General features: G+C 38.8%; 1 protein-coding gene across 13 annotated transcripts in view; it reads left to right on the top strand.

Moving 5' to 3' along the window:
- Nucleotides 1-1,583: 1,583 nt before the first annotated feature.
- The window catches only part of ncam1a (neural cell adhesion molecule 1a), a 262,010-nt gene continuing 249,202 nt past the window's right edge, over nt 1,584-14,391 (top strand). For 3 of the 13 annotated variants that reach the window (XM_056263047.1, XM_056263046.1, XM_056263050.1), the window contains exon 1: nt 1,588-1,986. In XM_056263047.1, the coding sequence (XP_056119022.1) occupies nt 1,935-1,986 (52 nt within the window). In that variant the 5' untranslated portion in view covers nt 1,588-1,934. Of the gene's footprint in view, nt 1,987-14,391 lie in introns of all 13 variants that reach the window. The other 10 variants (XM_056263045.1, XM_056263049.1, XM_056263057.1 and 7 more) reach the window with 8 other exon arrangements.

Here is a 14,391-nt window from a genome sequence, read left to right as displayed (position 1 = left end):
GCTTAAAGTATACATTTATGTGATCAAATATACTGTAAGAACCATAATATTGTGAACTATTAATATGAGTTTGAATTTTCTAAAAAAAAAAAAATGTTTATTTCTGTGATGGCTATTACTCCAGTCTTGAGTGGCACATGATCATTCAGAAATCATTCTTGTAGGCTAAATTGCCTTTTCCTCACTGGGTAGTGTTCTGAAAATGTTGATTCCCCGTCATTTATATAGAGGAACTGTACATCACACTGAAGTATAAACAGTATGTTTATTTTCTTAAAAACTGCCCTCAATGAGACGTTCTGAAGTTTAAAACATAAACAAATATTTCCACTGAAGAGCTGTAAACTCAGGCTGCCGTTTTTTCTCCCCATCACTCTCTGTGATGAAAGAGGCTAACTATGTCTGCATATTTCTCTTTTCTCTAGCGTGCAGATGGGCAATTTAAGTTCCCTATCCTTAAAAGGCTCATTCCATAGTGTATGTTGATCCACCATAGCAGTGTGTGGAATAATTTGCAATGCTTTCACCTCGCCGGGTAGAATTCTGATTGAAAACGGAGATGGAGGAGCCCTCCTCTCTCTAACATCTGACAGTTCATGGAATGTAGTTTCACACTCGGCTACAAATTACTGAGATAAGTCCGAAACAATGCTCTCCTCATGCAACTCCTGTCTTGTCTGTAGGGAATTATTGTTATTGACCTTTTCACGGGACAAAATCAGGACATTGGCAAATCACAAACCATCTATCTTTACTTTCACCTCTATCACCAAAAAGAGATCTGAATCCAACAATAAGAACATTGAGTCTTTAGATTTCTTCAGACTCATGTATGAAAGAAAGAAAGAAAGAAAGAAAGAAAGAAAGAAAGAAAGAAAGAAAGAAAGAAAGAAAGAAAGAAAGAAAGAAAGAAAGAAAATTCAAATGAGATTAAATATTAAATCAAAATAAATGTCATACTCTTGGTTGAGTTAATCAGTTAGCCAATTTTCTTTTTTAATTGGCCTCATTAAATAATATAATATAATAGTAATTGTTTAAATATAGGCCTGTTCATTTTCTCAAGATTCTACTGCCCAGACTATTCAGATTTTTTTTCATCAAAATATTTTCTTTTATGTTTTACAGAAATAAGAAAGAAAGTCGTATGGGTTTGTAACAACATGAGTGAGTCAATTATGACAGAATTTCCTTTTTTTTTTTAAATTATTTTTGTGCGAACTATCTCTATATTTTCACAATCAAAAATTAATAAAGTTTAAGCACCAGCTTAAAATCAATTTGTCAAACTTCCACGCAATATTTTGAACGTAGGCTATTTTTTATTATTCTTATAAAAACAAAAATGCAGTATATGCAGTAAATCAAATTTAAGAGCGAAATAGGTTGCGTTGCATTCAATTTTTTGACCTATTTTTTTCTTGTTGCAGTTGCTTGAGGATGCTTAGGTGAACATATTGTGATTAAAAATAGTACTAACAGCAGCATACATTCGCTCATTATATCTCATTAAATTAGTCTGGTTAGGGGAAACAAAACCCGCATTTGAATACCGGTAACCATTGTCAAGTTCATAAGAATTCTTAATCCAAATAACCCCGGCAGTCCATGACGAGGTTTTCCGAGCGCACCATCTGCTGTTTGTGATTTGCAGCGGCACCACAGCGAATAAAGTGCGCGCACTAGTTTATGCCTGTGTATCCAGCGCGCTCCATACGCTCTCGCCGGCGGATGAATTCGTGTTGCGTGTGCTGCGACTCTTGTCACTCATTCGCTGTGCCGCTCGGAGCGCATTCTGTGTCAACGGCTGAGAACCAATTCATGATATCACAGCAACCTGAAACAGGGACAAAGCATCGTAGTCATTTAGATAATTACTGAACCAAACTCTCCTTACATATTCTACACGGAGCCTACCTTTGGAAGAGATTGCAATGCTTCAGATAAGGGATCTCATTTGGACACTGCTTTTCTTTGGTTATGCAGGTAAGATGCACTTGTTTCAGTTGCACTGTTAGACTGTATCCTTTCGCATCCTTGTTTCCCCCGCTATCCCGGTGCGTTGTCTCCACAGCACATAACAGTTATAGTGCGCGTAAGGATGAGGATGCAAGGTAGTTCGCGCTGGTTCATTCAGTGATACAGCTTTACGAACTGCCTCGGTTTATATCTAGCCGTCCGTTTCATAAAACAAACTCTGTTATTATTATCATCCCTGCCAAACTGGTACATGTTTCCAAACTGGCTCCAGTTATGTGGGATGTGAAGTCTCGTATCTCTGCGTAAAAAGAGTAATACTTTTAAGGGGTGATTATTGACATCCTAAGTGCGTGAAATCGTGTTGTTTGTATGGTTGGGTGGACATTACTGCGCACTGGCTCCTTTGAAATTTGTGTTGGGGAGACAGAAAAAAACAACCAGCTGGTGTGTTGTGTAAACATATCACCATCAAGCCTTCTCAATAGCCGGTTGAAGTTTATTCTTTGGTATTTTAATGTGTGTTTGTGTGTTTATATTCGGGATGGTCGCAGTGGTGCTGAGGCGCAGCTGAGAGCGCTCGTGTTAACTTGAGCGACTTGAACATCTCTGCATTACCCTTGGATGAGTATCCTTGTTATTATAGTTCAATAAAAACATTTTGAAAATTATGTTATTGATTCACCCTCAACTTGTTCCAAACCAGCTTACTTTCTTCAATGGAACCATAAGGAAATGTGAGGCAGAGTAAAAGTCTCAGTCACTATTCAATCTTATTGTATGGAAAAATATGCAATGTCAGTGAACGGTGACTGAGGCTGTCAGGTCACAAAAAAAAAATTCCTAACCTCCCCTTTTGTGTCCTACTGCAGCCTAAGTCAAACGGGTTTGAAATAACATGAGGATGAGTAAATGGGTGAACTGTCCCTTTAAAGACTGAAGTTACAGTTCTCATGCATGTATAATGAAATATCCAGGCTGTTTATAAGCAGGCCAGGCAACCAATTAGAAAACCAAGTGAAAGTTTAATTTATGAGTGCATGCATAAAGAAGAATGAAAATCTGTAAATGTTTTGAAAGCATGGATGATCATTTCCAGCCAATCAGACACTAAGGCTTGGGCGGGAATGAATTATATTGTCACCCCTCCCCCTTCCCTCCTCCCCCAACCTCCCCCCTCTCTTTCTCATGGCAAAACAGAAGCTTTACATTGCCAAATGATTGGCATTATGCATATAGATATTTGCACACATATGCACAGCATTTAAAAATAATAATGTGGCAGTCATTTATCATAATATTTGCCTAGATGTTTATAGACATCATCAACAACAACAACAACAACATTCAGTACCTACATAGTGCAGTGGTTTTGTGACAGATATGGAATATAGATTTTACAATATAGTATAATATAATGTACAATGTAAGTCCATTATATATTTAGTCAAGTGCATGGTGAAATGGAATGGGGTTGTACAGTTGTAGCCATTAGTGTTATGTGTGTTTATGATTTGTATGCATGATGCACAGGGATGATGTTATTTTTCAGTCGGTGGTCCTGTCCCACTGGTTGCCCTTTTGTCATGGCAGGACTTCACAAACCTCGCAGCAGGTTTGAGGTTCCTCCTAGCAGCCAGCTGTGGGACTTTGTCCTGGTGTGTTTGGCGTGTTATAGAAGGTGTCCTTAATTTGTGTGTAATTAGGGCAGGATGTTAAATAGTGCAGTTCTGTACAGTTCAGTCCATTTTTTTAAAACCTGTGTCCTATTTGAAGAATGATTGAGTTTATGAATTTACCATTAATGACTAGTTTGTTTGACTTTTATTTACTGTACAGTTATAGTGTTGGGCGCATGTGTGGATTTAAACAATGCTGTTTTGAGGTGTAACGGTACTGAACACCTGCATCTGTCATTCTTTTTTTTCTCTCCCTCTATGCCACTCCTTATCTTTACATATCACTAAGGGATTGTTGTAGTGTAGACTAGAGGCACATACTGGTGGATGGTGCTGACATGTTGATGTTGACAGAGAGCTGTTTGTGTGTGCAGAATACAGATAAATATCCATAAACCCACTTCACAACTAACTGTTTCTTCAGGGTGTGCTTCAGCATATTAAAAGTATAAAGAGCCAAATAGGGAGTCTTAAAGGGTTAGTTCACCCAAAAATGAAAATTCTGTCAGTAATTACTCACCCTCATGTTGTTCCAACCCTGTAAGACTTTCGTTCATCTTCGGAACACAAATTAAGATATTTTTTATTAAATCTGAGAGCTGGATCACTCCTCCATAGGCTTCTTAAGGGATCGAAACTTGCCGGCCCAAAAGTTATGAAAGACATCGTTAAAATAGTCCAAGTGACTACAGTGGCTCAATCTTAAGTTTATCAAGCAACGAGAATACTTTTTATGCGCAAAAAAATAAAAATAAATAAATAACGACTTTATTCAACTATTCATTTCCTTCTCTGTTGGCCTCGAGATTTCACGTAAAACTGCGCAAAGCTTCTAGGTTGTACGTTACACGCATCACACACATGACCAGCGTCGGCCAATAGTGAGCCTGTGTCTGACGTACAACACAAAAAAACGTTGCACAATTCCACTACGTGAAATCTCGAGGCCAACAGAGAAGGAAATTAATAGTTGAATAAAGTCGTTATTTTTTTTATTTATTTTTTTATTTATTTTTTTGCGCACAAAAAGTATTCTCGTCGCTTGATAAACTTAAGATTGAGCCACTGTAGTCACTTGGACTATTTTAACGATGTCTTTCATAACTTTTGGGCCAGCCAGTTTCTATCCCTTAAGAAGCCTATGGAGGAGTGATCCAGCTCTCAGATTTAATCAAAAATATCTTAATTTGTGTTCCGAAGATGAACGAAAGTCTTACGGGGTTGGAACAACATGAGGGTAAGTAATTACTGACAGAATTTTCATTTTGGGGTGAACTAACCCTTTAAAATTCAGCCTCTGAAGTAGCCTACTTTAAAAAGAAATAAATGAAGTTTGGTGAGCTTTAAATATTGCACATGCCCCTGACCTCAAGAGGAGGGCAAAGTAGAAGATTAGTTAACACTTGAAGAAAAATAAAGAAACAATTGCAAGATGGTGAACATCTGGAACTCCTTTTTCTGTGGCAAGTTCAAAGCTAATATTCTCTGCTCTCCACTTTCCATCTTTTGGCTGAGTTACAGTAACCGTGACAAATATATATATATATATATAGTGGTTCACAGGCATACCATAATTAAATCAACTGATTTCAACTCAAGGCCTCAATGTATGCCTGCTGAATAATGATTTGTTATAATATGTTTCATTTATCACTCTTAAAAGTCTTATTAAAATTGACCAGATACGTTATCTCTATGGGTAGGGGTCCACCTCTGAACCTCTCCTCTCAGAAAAAAAGACTCAGAGTCCTTCTGTATGGACATTACAGGGTGAATTTTATAGTGGTATTGCTTTACTAAGATTATGGCCAATGAAAACATAAGCGTCAAATCAGAGCTGAAAGGAATTGTGATCTGGTCCGAAGATTTGCCCCCATGCTGTAGGATCTCTGGATATTTTTCCATAAAAAAAAATAAATAAAAAAAAAAAACATTAATGCTTTCTATACTGTTCACACTGTGACTCCTTGTTGTAAAATGTATTAATTGTATTTTGCGCAAGCTGACTGAAATCCAATCATCCCAAATGTTCTCCAGTTGTTTTCCATTTTTTGCTGTTTGATAAAGATGGGCCGTCTATGCATATTAATCACTCTCTGAAAGGGGCTCAGACTGATTTGCATTGTGTAAGCTCCGAAGGCATCCTGTAGAGTGTTGGAGGGAAAAAAAGAAAAAAAAAAGGAGGGAAATGGGTTTGGTTTTGTCATGCTGAAAAGCCACCCTCTGATCCCTGCAGCCCATCTCTGAAAGGATTTCTCCTGATTCAAGTAGAAGGGCCTCCTAAAGTCGCAGGCTGAGAGGCAACTTCGAGGAGTATAAACATTGTCTTACACCCCCCACATTTAAACCAGAAACACAACTTTTTTCCTCTCTTACTGTCTGCCTTGCTCGCTCTACTTGAATTGTGGAACGTGTAAGTGTGTCATTTCTATACCCCTAATGGCACTAAACAGAATTGTAAAAATAATTACTCTTTTCACACAACATACAAACACTCTGCCCATCTGCTATTTCTCAAATAAGTACACGCCCAAAACTCATTGCATTGGATGAGTCAATACATTTAAATTCATTAAATGCAGAAATTATAATCGAGCTACAGTAGGTTTTTGTATTGTTGAGACTAGACGTGCCGATATACGATACAGTAGTATGATATAACATGATAATGAACATGCATGATATTATTATCGTGGGCACTTCAAAATACAGTAATTATTTATTATGAATTATTCAAATTTTTAGAACGCATTTTAAGAATACTTCTCCCATCAACTGGTTAAAACGACACCGCTGTATTCTGCGTCTGCTGTATTCAGGTATTCACACTCTGATGTAAACAAGTGTAAGAGAGGCCAGCTAGTAAGAGCTGTGCAGGTAAACCTCACTCCCCTGGCCTCAAGAGGCGCACTAGCGACTGATGCTAGAGACGGTAGACTTAAGCATCCTTTTTAACGCTCCAGCCTCCCATGCCGGAGAAGCCGGTTTGAGTTCCGCTCGTTTCGGGGCGAGTAGAACCGGAGGGGTTACACTGGTGCCGTGACCTGGATGGGAGAGAGGTTTAGGGGAGTGAGTGTAACGAAGGCCCGCCAGTAAGAGCTGTGCGGGTAAACCTCACTCTCCTGGCCTCAAGAGGTGCACTAGTGACTGATGTTAGAGTCTACAGTCTTTAGCATCATTGCTATCGCGCCCGCCTCCCATGACGGAAACATTGGTTTGAGTCCCGCTCGGAGCGAGGCTAGTAGAACCGGAGGGGTTACACTGGTGCCGTGACCCGGGTGGGAGTGAGGTTTATGGGGGTGAGTGTAACAGAGGCTAGCTAGTAAGAGCTGTATGAGTAAACCTCACTCCCCTGGCCTCCAGAGGTGCACTAGTGACTGATGCTAGAGTCTGCAGTTTTTAGCATTCTTGTTAGCGTGCCCGCCTCACATGCTGGAGACGCCGGTTCGAGTCCTGCTCGAGGTTCTGAAAGCAGATGGCGCTAATGGAACAGCAGACATGCAGCAACTTGTAACTGGTTTCAATATCATGATAATACCGTAAACCGTGAATTCTTATACCTATACCATCGTATACCTGCTTCAGCAATTATTGCAACATGAAAATTCGACACCCTCACATGCCTAGTTGAGACATGGTTGAATTTTGAAGCATTAAATACAGAACTTAAGTGCCCAGCCAATATTGAGTGCACAGGAGTAAAGATTACTGATTTCAAATCACATACTGCACATTCAGGGGAGCCTGTGCTAGCTGAGAAACTGACATTGAGATGAATGGGAACGCTAATGCATAGCTTTCTCCAATTATTATAGACTTCCTTGGCTGAAACAAACAGATTGCAGTTCTGTTTGGTGTCTACAGGGGCGCAGAAATTACACCCTTCACCTTTAAGTTGAAGCTTGAAAATCCCTTAATCCCATTGAATGACTCATCTGTTATGATGTAATGCGTAGCTAGCAATGGTCATGACATCATCGAAAAGTGACTGTTATATTATAGACTGCTGTATTTGAATGCACCACTGTTGGTTATTTTGCATGATGCATACACTTTTGATTGCTAGAATTTTAGTCTTATAAAAATTATATTTGTAATATAATATCATGCATTTTGCTGAACTTTAAACATGGTCTAGCTATTTTGTAGGCTTTTGTAATGGTAATAACATTCAGATGTTGCAGCCCATAGACGTATCTAAGATTCAACTTTATTGTACCCCACTTCAAGGAATTTAGAGTAGATTTCCGGTTAAAACCACCAAAAACAAAGTCTGCGCATACTTTGAGTTCCTTACCACACTGTGTTCAAACAAGAGCACTTTCACAAGGTTACAGTTTCTGTCTATTTGCGGCAAGAAGAAAAATGATAGGATTATTTTCACAGCTTTATCCATTTAGAGTCAACAACTTTAGTGAATGTCAAGATGAGATGAGGTAAAAGTTTTTTTCTAATTTTGTTATGCCAAATTAATGCAAAAAGCAAAGCTTCAAAAGGTCGGGATATCAGAATGATTTCTGAAGGATCATGTGCTGCTAAAGACTAGAGTAATGATGCTGAAAAATCTGTTTTTTTCCATCACAGGAATAAATTACATTTCGACATATATTTAAATAGAAAACAGTTATTTTAAATTGTAAAACCAACCCCAAACATTTGACCGGTATAGATTGCAATGCAAGAGAATATTGTGATGTAGTCCATCACAATGTTAAAGTCTATTTGGATTTTATTATTCTGGGGGGAAAAATACAATAAAATAATAAAATAACTATGACACTACTCACATTAATTCAAGTGTTCTTAGTGGGATTTTGAAAACCTATTTTTAACTGATGTTAATTATTAATCACTTGCCTGTGGAAGACCCATGGTTCTTTTAGTTGGGAGCCTGTGAGTTCATGTTCAAAAAAAGAACATTCTCGAAACCCTACAAGCACTGCCCTAAATATAAAGAATAATAACCTGAGAAGAGACAAAAGAGTGAGTGCAGGAAGGGTTGGGGGTCAAGAGCAAATACAAAGACAGTAGCTTTGAATTATAGACATGGCTTGAAGTCCAAATAAAGCAGTGTGATATGAATATTTTTAGCACTTTCGGTCTTAATTTTCATTTGAAATCTAAAAATATCTTCCTTCTCACTGTTTCCTGTCCGGTTGAGTGTTTTAAGTTTGGACAAGAAGGCTGCTTGTATGTCTCCCACTGCTTATCAAACGCAGTATTCCATCTGATTCTGCCAAAGGCGTGCTGATGTAATAAGATCAGACAAACCTGATTCTAATTTAAACTGCAGAGATTTTACAGCCTTCATACATAATAATAATAATAATAATTCATTACATTTATATAGCGCTTTTCTAGGCACTCAAAGCGCTTCACATGGAAGGGGGAATCTCCTCAACCACCACCAATGTGCAGCATCCACTTGGATGATGCGACGGCAGCCATAGTGCGCCAGAACGCTCACCACACACCAGCTTACTGGTGGAGAGGAGACAGAGTGATGAAGCCAATCAGTGTACATATATATATATATGGGGATTATTAGGAGGCCATGATGGACAGAGGCCACTGGGCAAATTTGGCCAGGATGCCGGGGTTACACCCCTACTCTTTCGAAAGACATCCTGGGATTTTTAATGACCACAGAGAGTCAGGACCTCGGTTTAACGTCTCATCCGAAGGACGGTGCTCTTTGATAGTATAGTGTCCCCGTCACTATTCTGGGGCGTTAGGACCCACACAGACCACAGGGTGAGCACCCCCTGCTGGCCTCACTAACACCTCTTCCAGCAGCAACCTGGGTTTCTCAGAAGGTCTCCCATCCAGGTACTAACCAGGCTCAGCCCTGCTTAGCTTCAGTGGGCAACCAGTCTTGGGCTACAGGGTGATATGGCTGCTGGCAGCATATGCTTTACTCACAGACCACCATTCATTGCAAATGTGTATGGCATTCTAGCTCTCATTACTAATCGTTCCCGAGCTCTAAACTAAACCCATCCACATCTTTTCTCTCATAGGCATCAAAACAGCTGGGCATGTTGCAAGAAAGTATCATATTTCAAGCACAAATATTTTCTGCCAAGATGCTTTTTTTGAGAGTTGTGGTCAGTTTATTGGCAAGCTTGATCCATTGCATTGTTGTGGCATGCCAGTTTTCTCAAGGGGGGATGAATCTGCGTTCTCTCTGCTGTGTTTAAAACTTCTGTGTGTTTTGACTTTTAATTTGCATGTTTGTATCCATAAATCTAGTCACAGATTGCAAATGTAGTAATACATGGCCTTGACATTTGATTTGCTACTTGTATGAAATCGTAGAAAGAGACTCGGGGCATTCAGAGTGTTTCCACCATGCGGTAATTCATTTCCTGCCAACAGTTAACCAGTACAAAGCCATGTGGCTGTTGACATAATCAATTGCTCCCATAGTAAGCAATTCAGTTGAATATGGAGAGTCTGATGTCGCCACTGTGATTGCCTCCTCACCTTTGATTGCTTTTCCTGTGCTTTCATTGTTCTCGTCATCCGTCTTTCCTTTCACCTGAATCACAGCCAGGCCAAAGTGTTATACTACAGTCAAGACACCCTTTTAGAAAAGTAGATAACTATACTAGTTAATATAAAAAAGTAGCTCAATATGTAGAAGCTGTTAAGAAGGTAATATTTACATTCGTTCAGACATGGTCCAGTAAACGAAGTCCAGCATTTTATGTGCATAGCAAAATATGCATTAAAAAAATCCTATAATGTGCTTTATTTATATTTATATGTACATTTAAATTCAATATATAAATTAAATGACTCTTAATTTATAGAACTAAATCATAAATATAGGAATAAAAGTAGTATTTAGTATATATTAGCTACATTATGGGCTCAAATTAATCTGTGATTCATGTATTAAACCAGTTCATTTCTGAACGAATCAATGAATCACAATGAATCAGCGACATGAGTAAAAGAGGACCGTTCAGAAGAGATTTTTTTTACTGTATTTGCTTGCAGTAGAGCAGTGACAAATAGTGTTTTGCCACATTAGTTGTTGATAAAGTATCTTGCTACTGCCAAAACTACTTCTTTTTTTACAGTATTGTTACACTACTGAAAAATATAGATGTTTTGCTGCTTTTCAGTCAGTTACTCTCCGTCTCCATCAATGTAAACAACACATTCTCATCCCAAGGCGTTATCTAACTGACGCTTTTGACCATGCGTCAACATGCCGAAGCACATGGTACCCCTTAAGCGTCAATATGAGACGCTCATCCTCGGGCGTCACCTAACTGACGCTTTTGACCATGCGTATAAATCCGACGCACATGGCACCCTTTAGCGTCAGTTAGATGATGCTTCCGTTATGGGTAGGTTTAGGTCTGGGGTAGGGTTAGGTTTAGACCACTAGGAGGCGCGTCTCATATTGACGCTTAAGGGGTACCATGTGCTTCGGCATGTTGACGCATGGTCAAAAGCGTCAGTTAGATGACGCCTTGGGATGAGAATGGGCTGATGTAAAATGTATGGGATTCAGTGTTAGTGAAAGAGGAATGTTAAATATTTGAGGAAAAACATATTGATAGGTTTGTTTCTTTGATTACAAGGCCACTGAGGTAACAGTCTTGATGTGTACTGCCAAACATCCATAATATTTACCCTATTAATCTTGGCCCTGGGCCAAAAACAAGCAAGGTGTTTTATTTACCCATCCTTTCATTGTGTCTTCTTGTTTTGACAGGATGGAGGACTGGGGCCTGTTGATAGGCTAACTCCTGTAAAAGTCACTGTCTTTTCCTAGGAGTTTAGAGGTTTTAGGTGATAAAGAACAAAAACAGTCTTCTCTTCCTTTGACTCGGCTGGACCGTAGTGCCTCTGATCAAGAAAATTAAAGGATTTAAGCAACGACAAAAAAAAGTTGTTGCTCTCTCAACACGGTCATTTTTCTTACTCCCCTTGATCATGGATGTATGAAATTACCTTTGCTGTGTATATGGAAACATTACTGCGGATAATGAATTCGGAAAATATGTTTTTATAGCAAGGGTTTACATTCTTGCGTGTATCCTGTGGGTTACAGTAGCTGAAGGGGCATCTGTTAGATCACTAGCACAAACCCCTTGGTTTTAACATCTGTTTAGGTTTTAAGAACAAAGGAAAGAGAAGCCAGAGATAACCGATATGTTCTCAGTTCTGGCAGCAATGCATACCAATTCTTGAGCCAGCATTCTTAAGAAGCCAGCATTAGGGTCTAGGTTTTCTTTCACTGTATTTTGTAAATAAAAATGTAAATACTGTCATTATTTACTCTATCCTGTCATTACAAACCCGAATGACTTAATTTATTCTTAGGAACACAAACAATGATATTCTGAAGAATTTTGGTAACTAAACCGTTTTGGTGATTATTGTCTTCCATTGTCGTATGGATACAAAATATATATATTTTATGTTCCACAGAAGAAAGAAAGTACAGTTTATTTATGTAACTATCTCTTAATGTTTATTTCTCTGCAAGGTTGCTAAATAGCCACACCCACCTTTTAATCCTCTGCGTAAATGTATATTATTAAATACCTTCTCATTGGCTTAGATTGTGTCATGCCATGATGCAGTTACATTACTGTTACATACTGTATCTTTTGTGTTGCAGTAGTTTCAAGTTCACTATGCTTTGTTGTTATGAAAGATTAATCATTGATTAATAGGAAAGATTAATAATTTAAAAAGGAAAAAGAAACATTTTATATGTATATGTAACCCCTGTACCCGGCATGGGAGGCAGGCGCCGTAACAAGGATGCTAAAGACTGGAGTCTCTAGTGTCAGTCGCTGGTACACCTCTTGAGGCCAGGGGAGTGAGGTTTACTCTCTTACTTCTCTTACTAGCTGGCCTCTGTTACATATATATGATTAATCTCGAAACTATATATTAATCTTGATTTATATATTATTCATTTATTTTGGATGGTTAAGGGAAGAATCATGACATGTCCTCTAACCATTTCTGACTTTTAAAAAACATTTTTCTATTATTTTTTTTTTTTTTACATTTCAGTCTGAAAGGTCAGATGCTAGTAGTTTCTTGCTCTTACTTTAGGACTAACATGATATTTCCATTTTGAAAACTCCTTTTCAGCTATAAAAGATGTGTCCTATCTAAGCTTAGACAGCACAGAAGGCTGATGGTTTTAGGGTGTATTGAACTGATTATTTTTAAACTTGGTCCAGGTGGGGAGAATCTATGACGATTGAAAACCATTTAGTGCAACATCAATGGATGTGCAGCAGATTGCTGTAAAGGCTGAAGGAGGTGATTGTTGATCTCTGTAGCTAGGAGGCCTCCTCATTTGTTTGTCTGTCTCTGGCTGGGACAGATGGTGTGGAGTGGCTGCGATGTAGAGCCGTGTCAGTAGAGTAACAACTGTGAGTTTAGTGTTATTCACCTCATCTCTGAAGCATGCTGTTGAGAGGAAAGCACAGAGCAACATTCGTTTTAACCTTCCCGTGGTCCACAAACAAAGCCGTCAAACAGGTGCTCGGGTCTAAAATGTATCGCCCATTCAAATTTTTTGCACTTCTGCACCTGGTGTATCAGCATACAGACAGAATTAGAAAGAAACAGTTCACCCAAAAATGGACAATATTTAGATTAGGGTCCAATTCTCACTATTAACTAACTATTAAGTACAACTTTTGCCTCAGTAAACTCCTAATTACTGCTTATTAATAGTTAGTTAGGCAGTTGGGTATTAAGTGATGTAGAATATGGTCATGCAAAATAAGGCATTAATATGTGCTTTACAAGTACTAATACACAGCCAATATCCTAGTAATATGCATGCTAATAAGCAACTAGTTAATAGTGAGAATTGGACCCTAAAATAAAGTGTTATGATGTTTTCTTTTTGGGATTAATAAAAAAGGAACAATATGAGAGTGAGTAAATAATGACCGTTTAAGTTGCCTTACCTGCTACAATGCAGTTATAATATAATAGGACTAGTCTAAAGAAAGCATCTTCATTTTGTCTCTTAGATGTGCAACAATTGCGGTGCCATGCACTGAAAACCTAGCCTGGTTTGAGATGGCTGTAATCTCTGTTTTTCGCAATCTTCACATCTAGAAGCCATGGAACCTTCATTAATCATTCTATTAGAACTGCAAGTTACAACCGGAACAATAATTAAACATCATAGAAAAATGATGGCATCCTTAGGAAGAAAGTGAAGTGAGTTTCTCAAAGAGCTTCCGCTAGGTTGATCACACCCGCCGTAACTGGTGAGAATTCAATGTTCGGCGGGTGTGGCGGCAGATGCGGCATGGACAGCTTCCCATGGGCAGGCAGTTTTGAAGGCCTCTCATTAGAGGAGCTGCTCCTATTGTTTATGGATCCTAATGAGCATCACAGCGAGCAGCCAGGGAAACAAAGAGGGGAGGCATGGAGAACACAGACCTCGCCGTCAGAACAGAGCATGTCTACTCTTCCAGAGGACCGAATACACAGCTTCAGCGAGGGGCTTTTGTAAAAAATGAAGGCTCCTCATGCCTCCCTAGATCTCTTCGTCTCATTACTGTTATTGGGAAAGACAGTCTCCAGACAGTATTTTTGCCCAAGATGTGGAAAAGCCTTAATTAGTTTTCTTCCTAATGTGCTTATGCACCTCGGTGATGTCCAACAGCGACTTGAAAACCGTGCCTGATATACACAAATATAGTCAAGAGGCGGACACAGTTTCTGCAGT

Source organism: Rhinichthys klamathensis, unplaced genomic scaffold (genome assembly GCF_029890125.1).
Source record: "Rhinichthys klamathensis goyatoka isolate OS25496 unplaced genomic scaffold, OSU_Roscu_1.1 h1tg000197l_1, whole genome shotgun sequence".
NCBI classification, from domain to species: domain Eukaryota; kingdom Metazoa; phylum Chordata; class Actinopteri; order Cypriniformes; family Leuciscidae; genus Rhinichthys; species Rhinichthys klamathensis.
The sequence above is the reverse complement of the archived record's forward strand: the minus strand, read 5'-3'. Positions and strand labels throughout refer to the sequence as shown.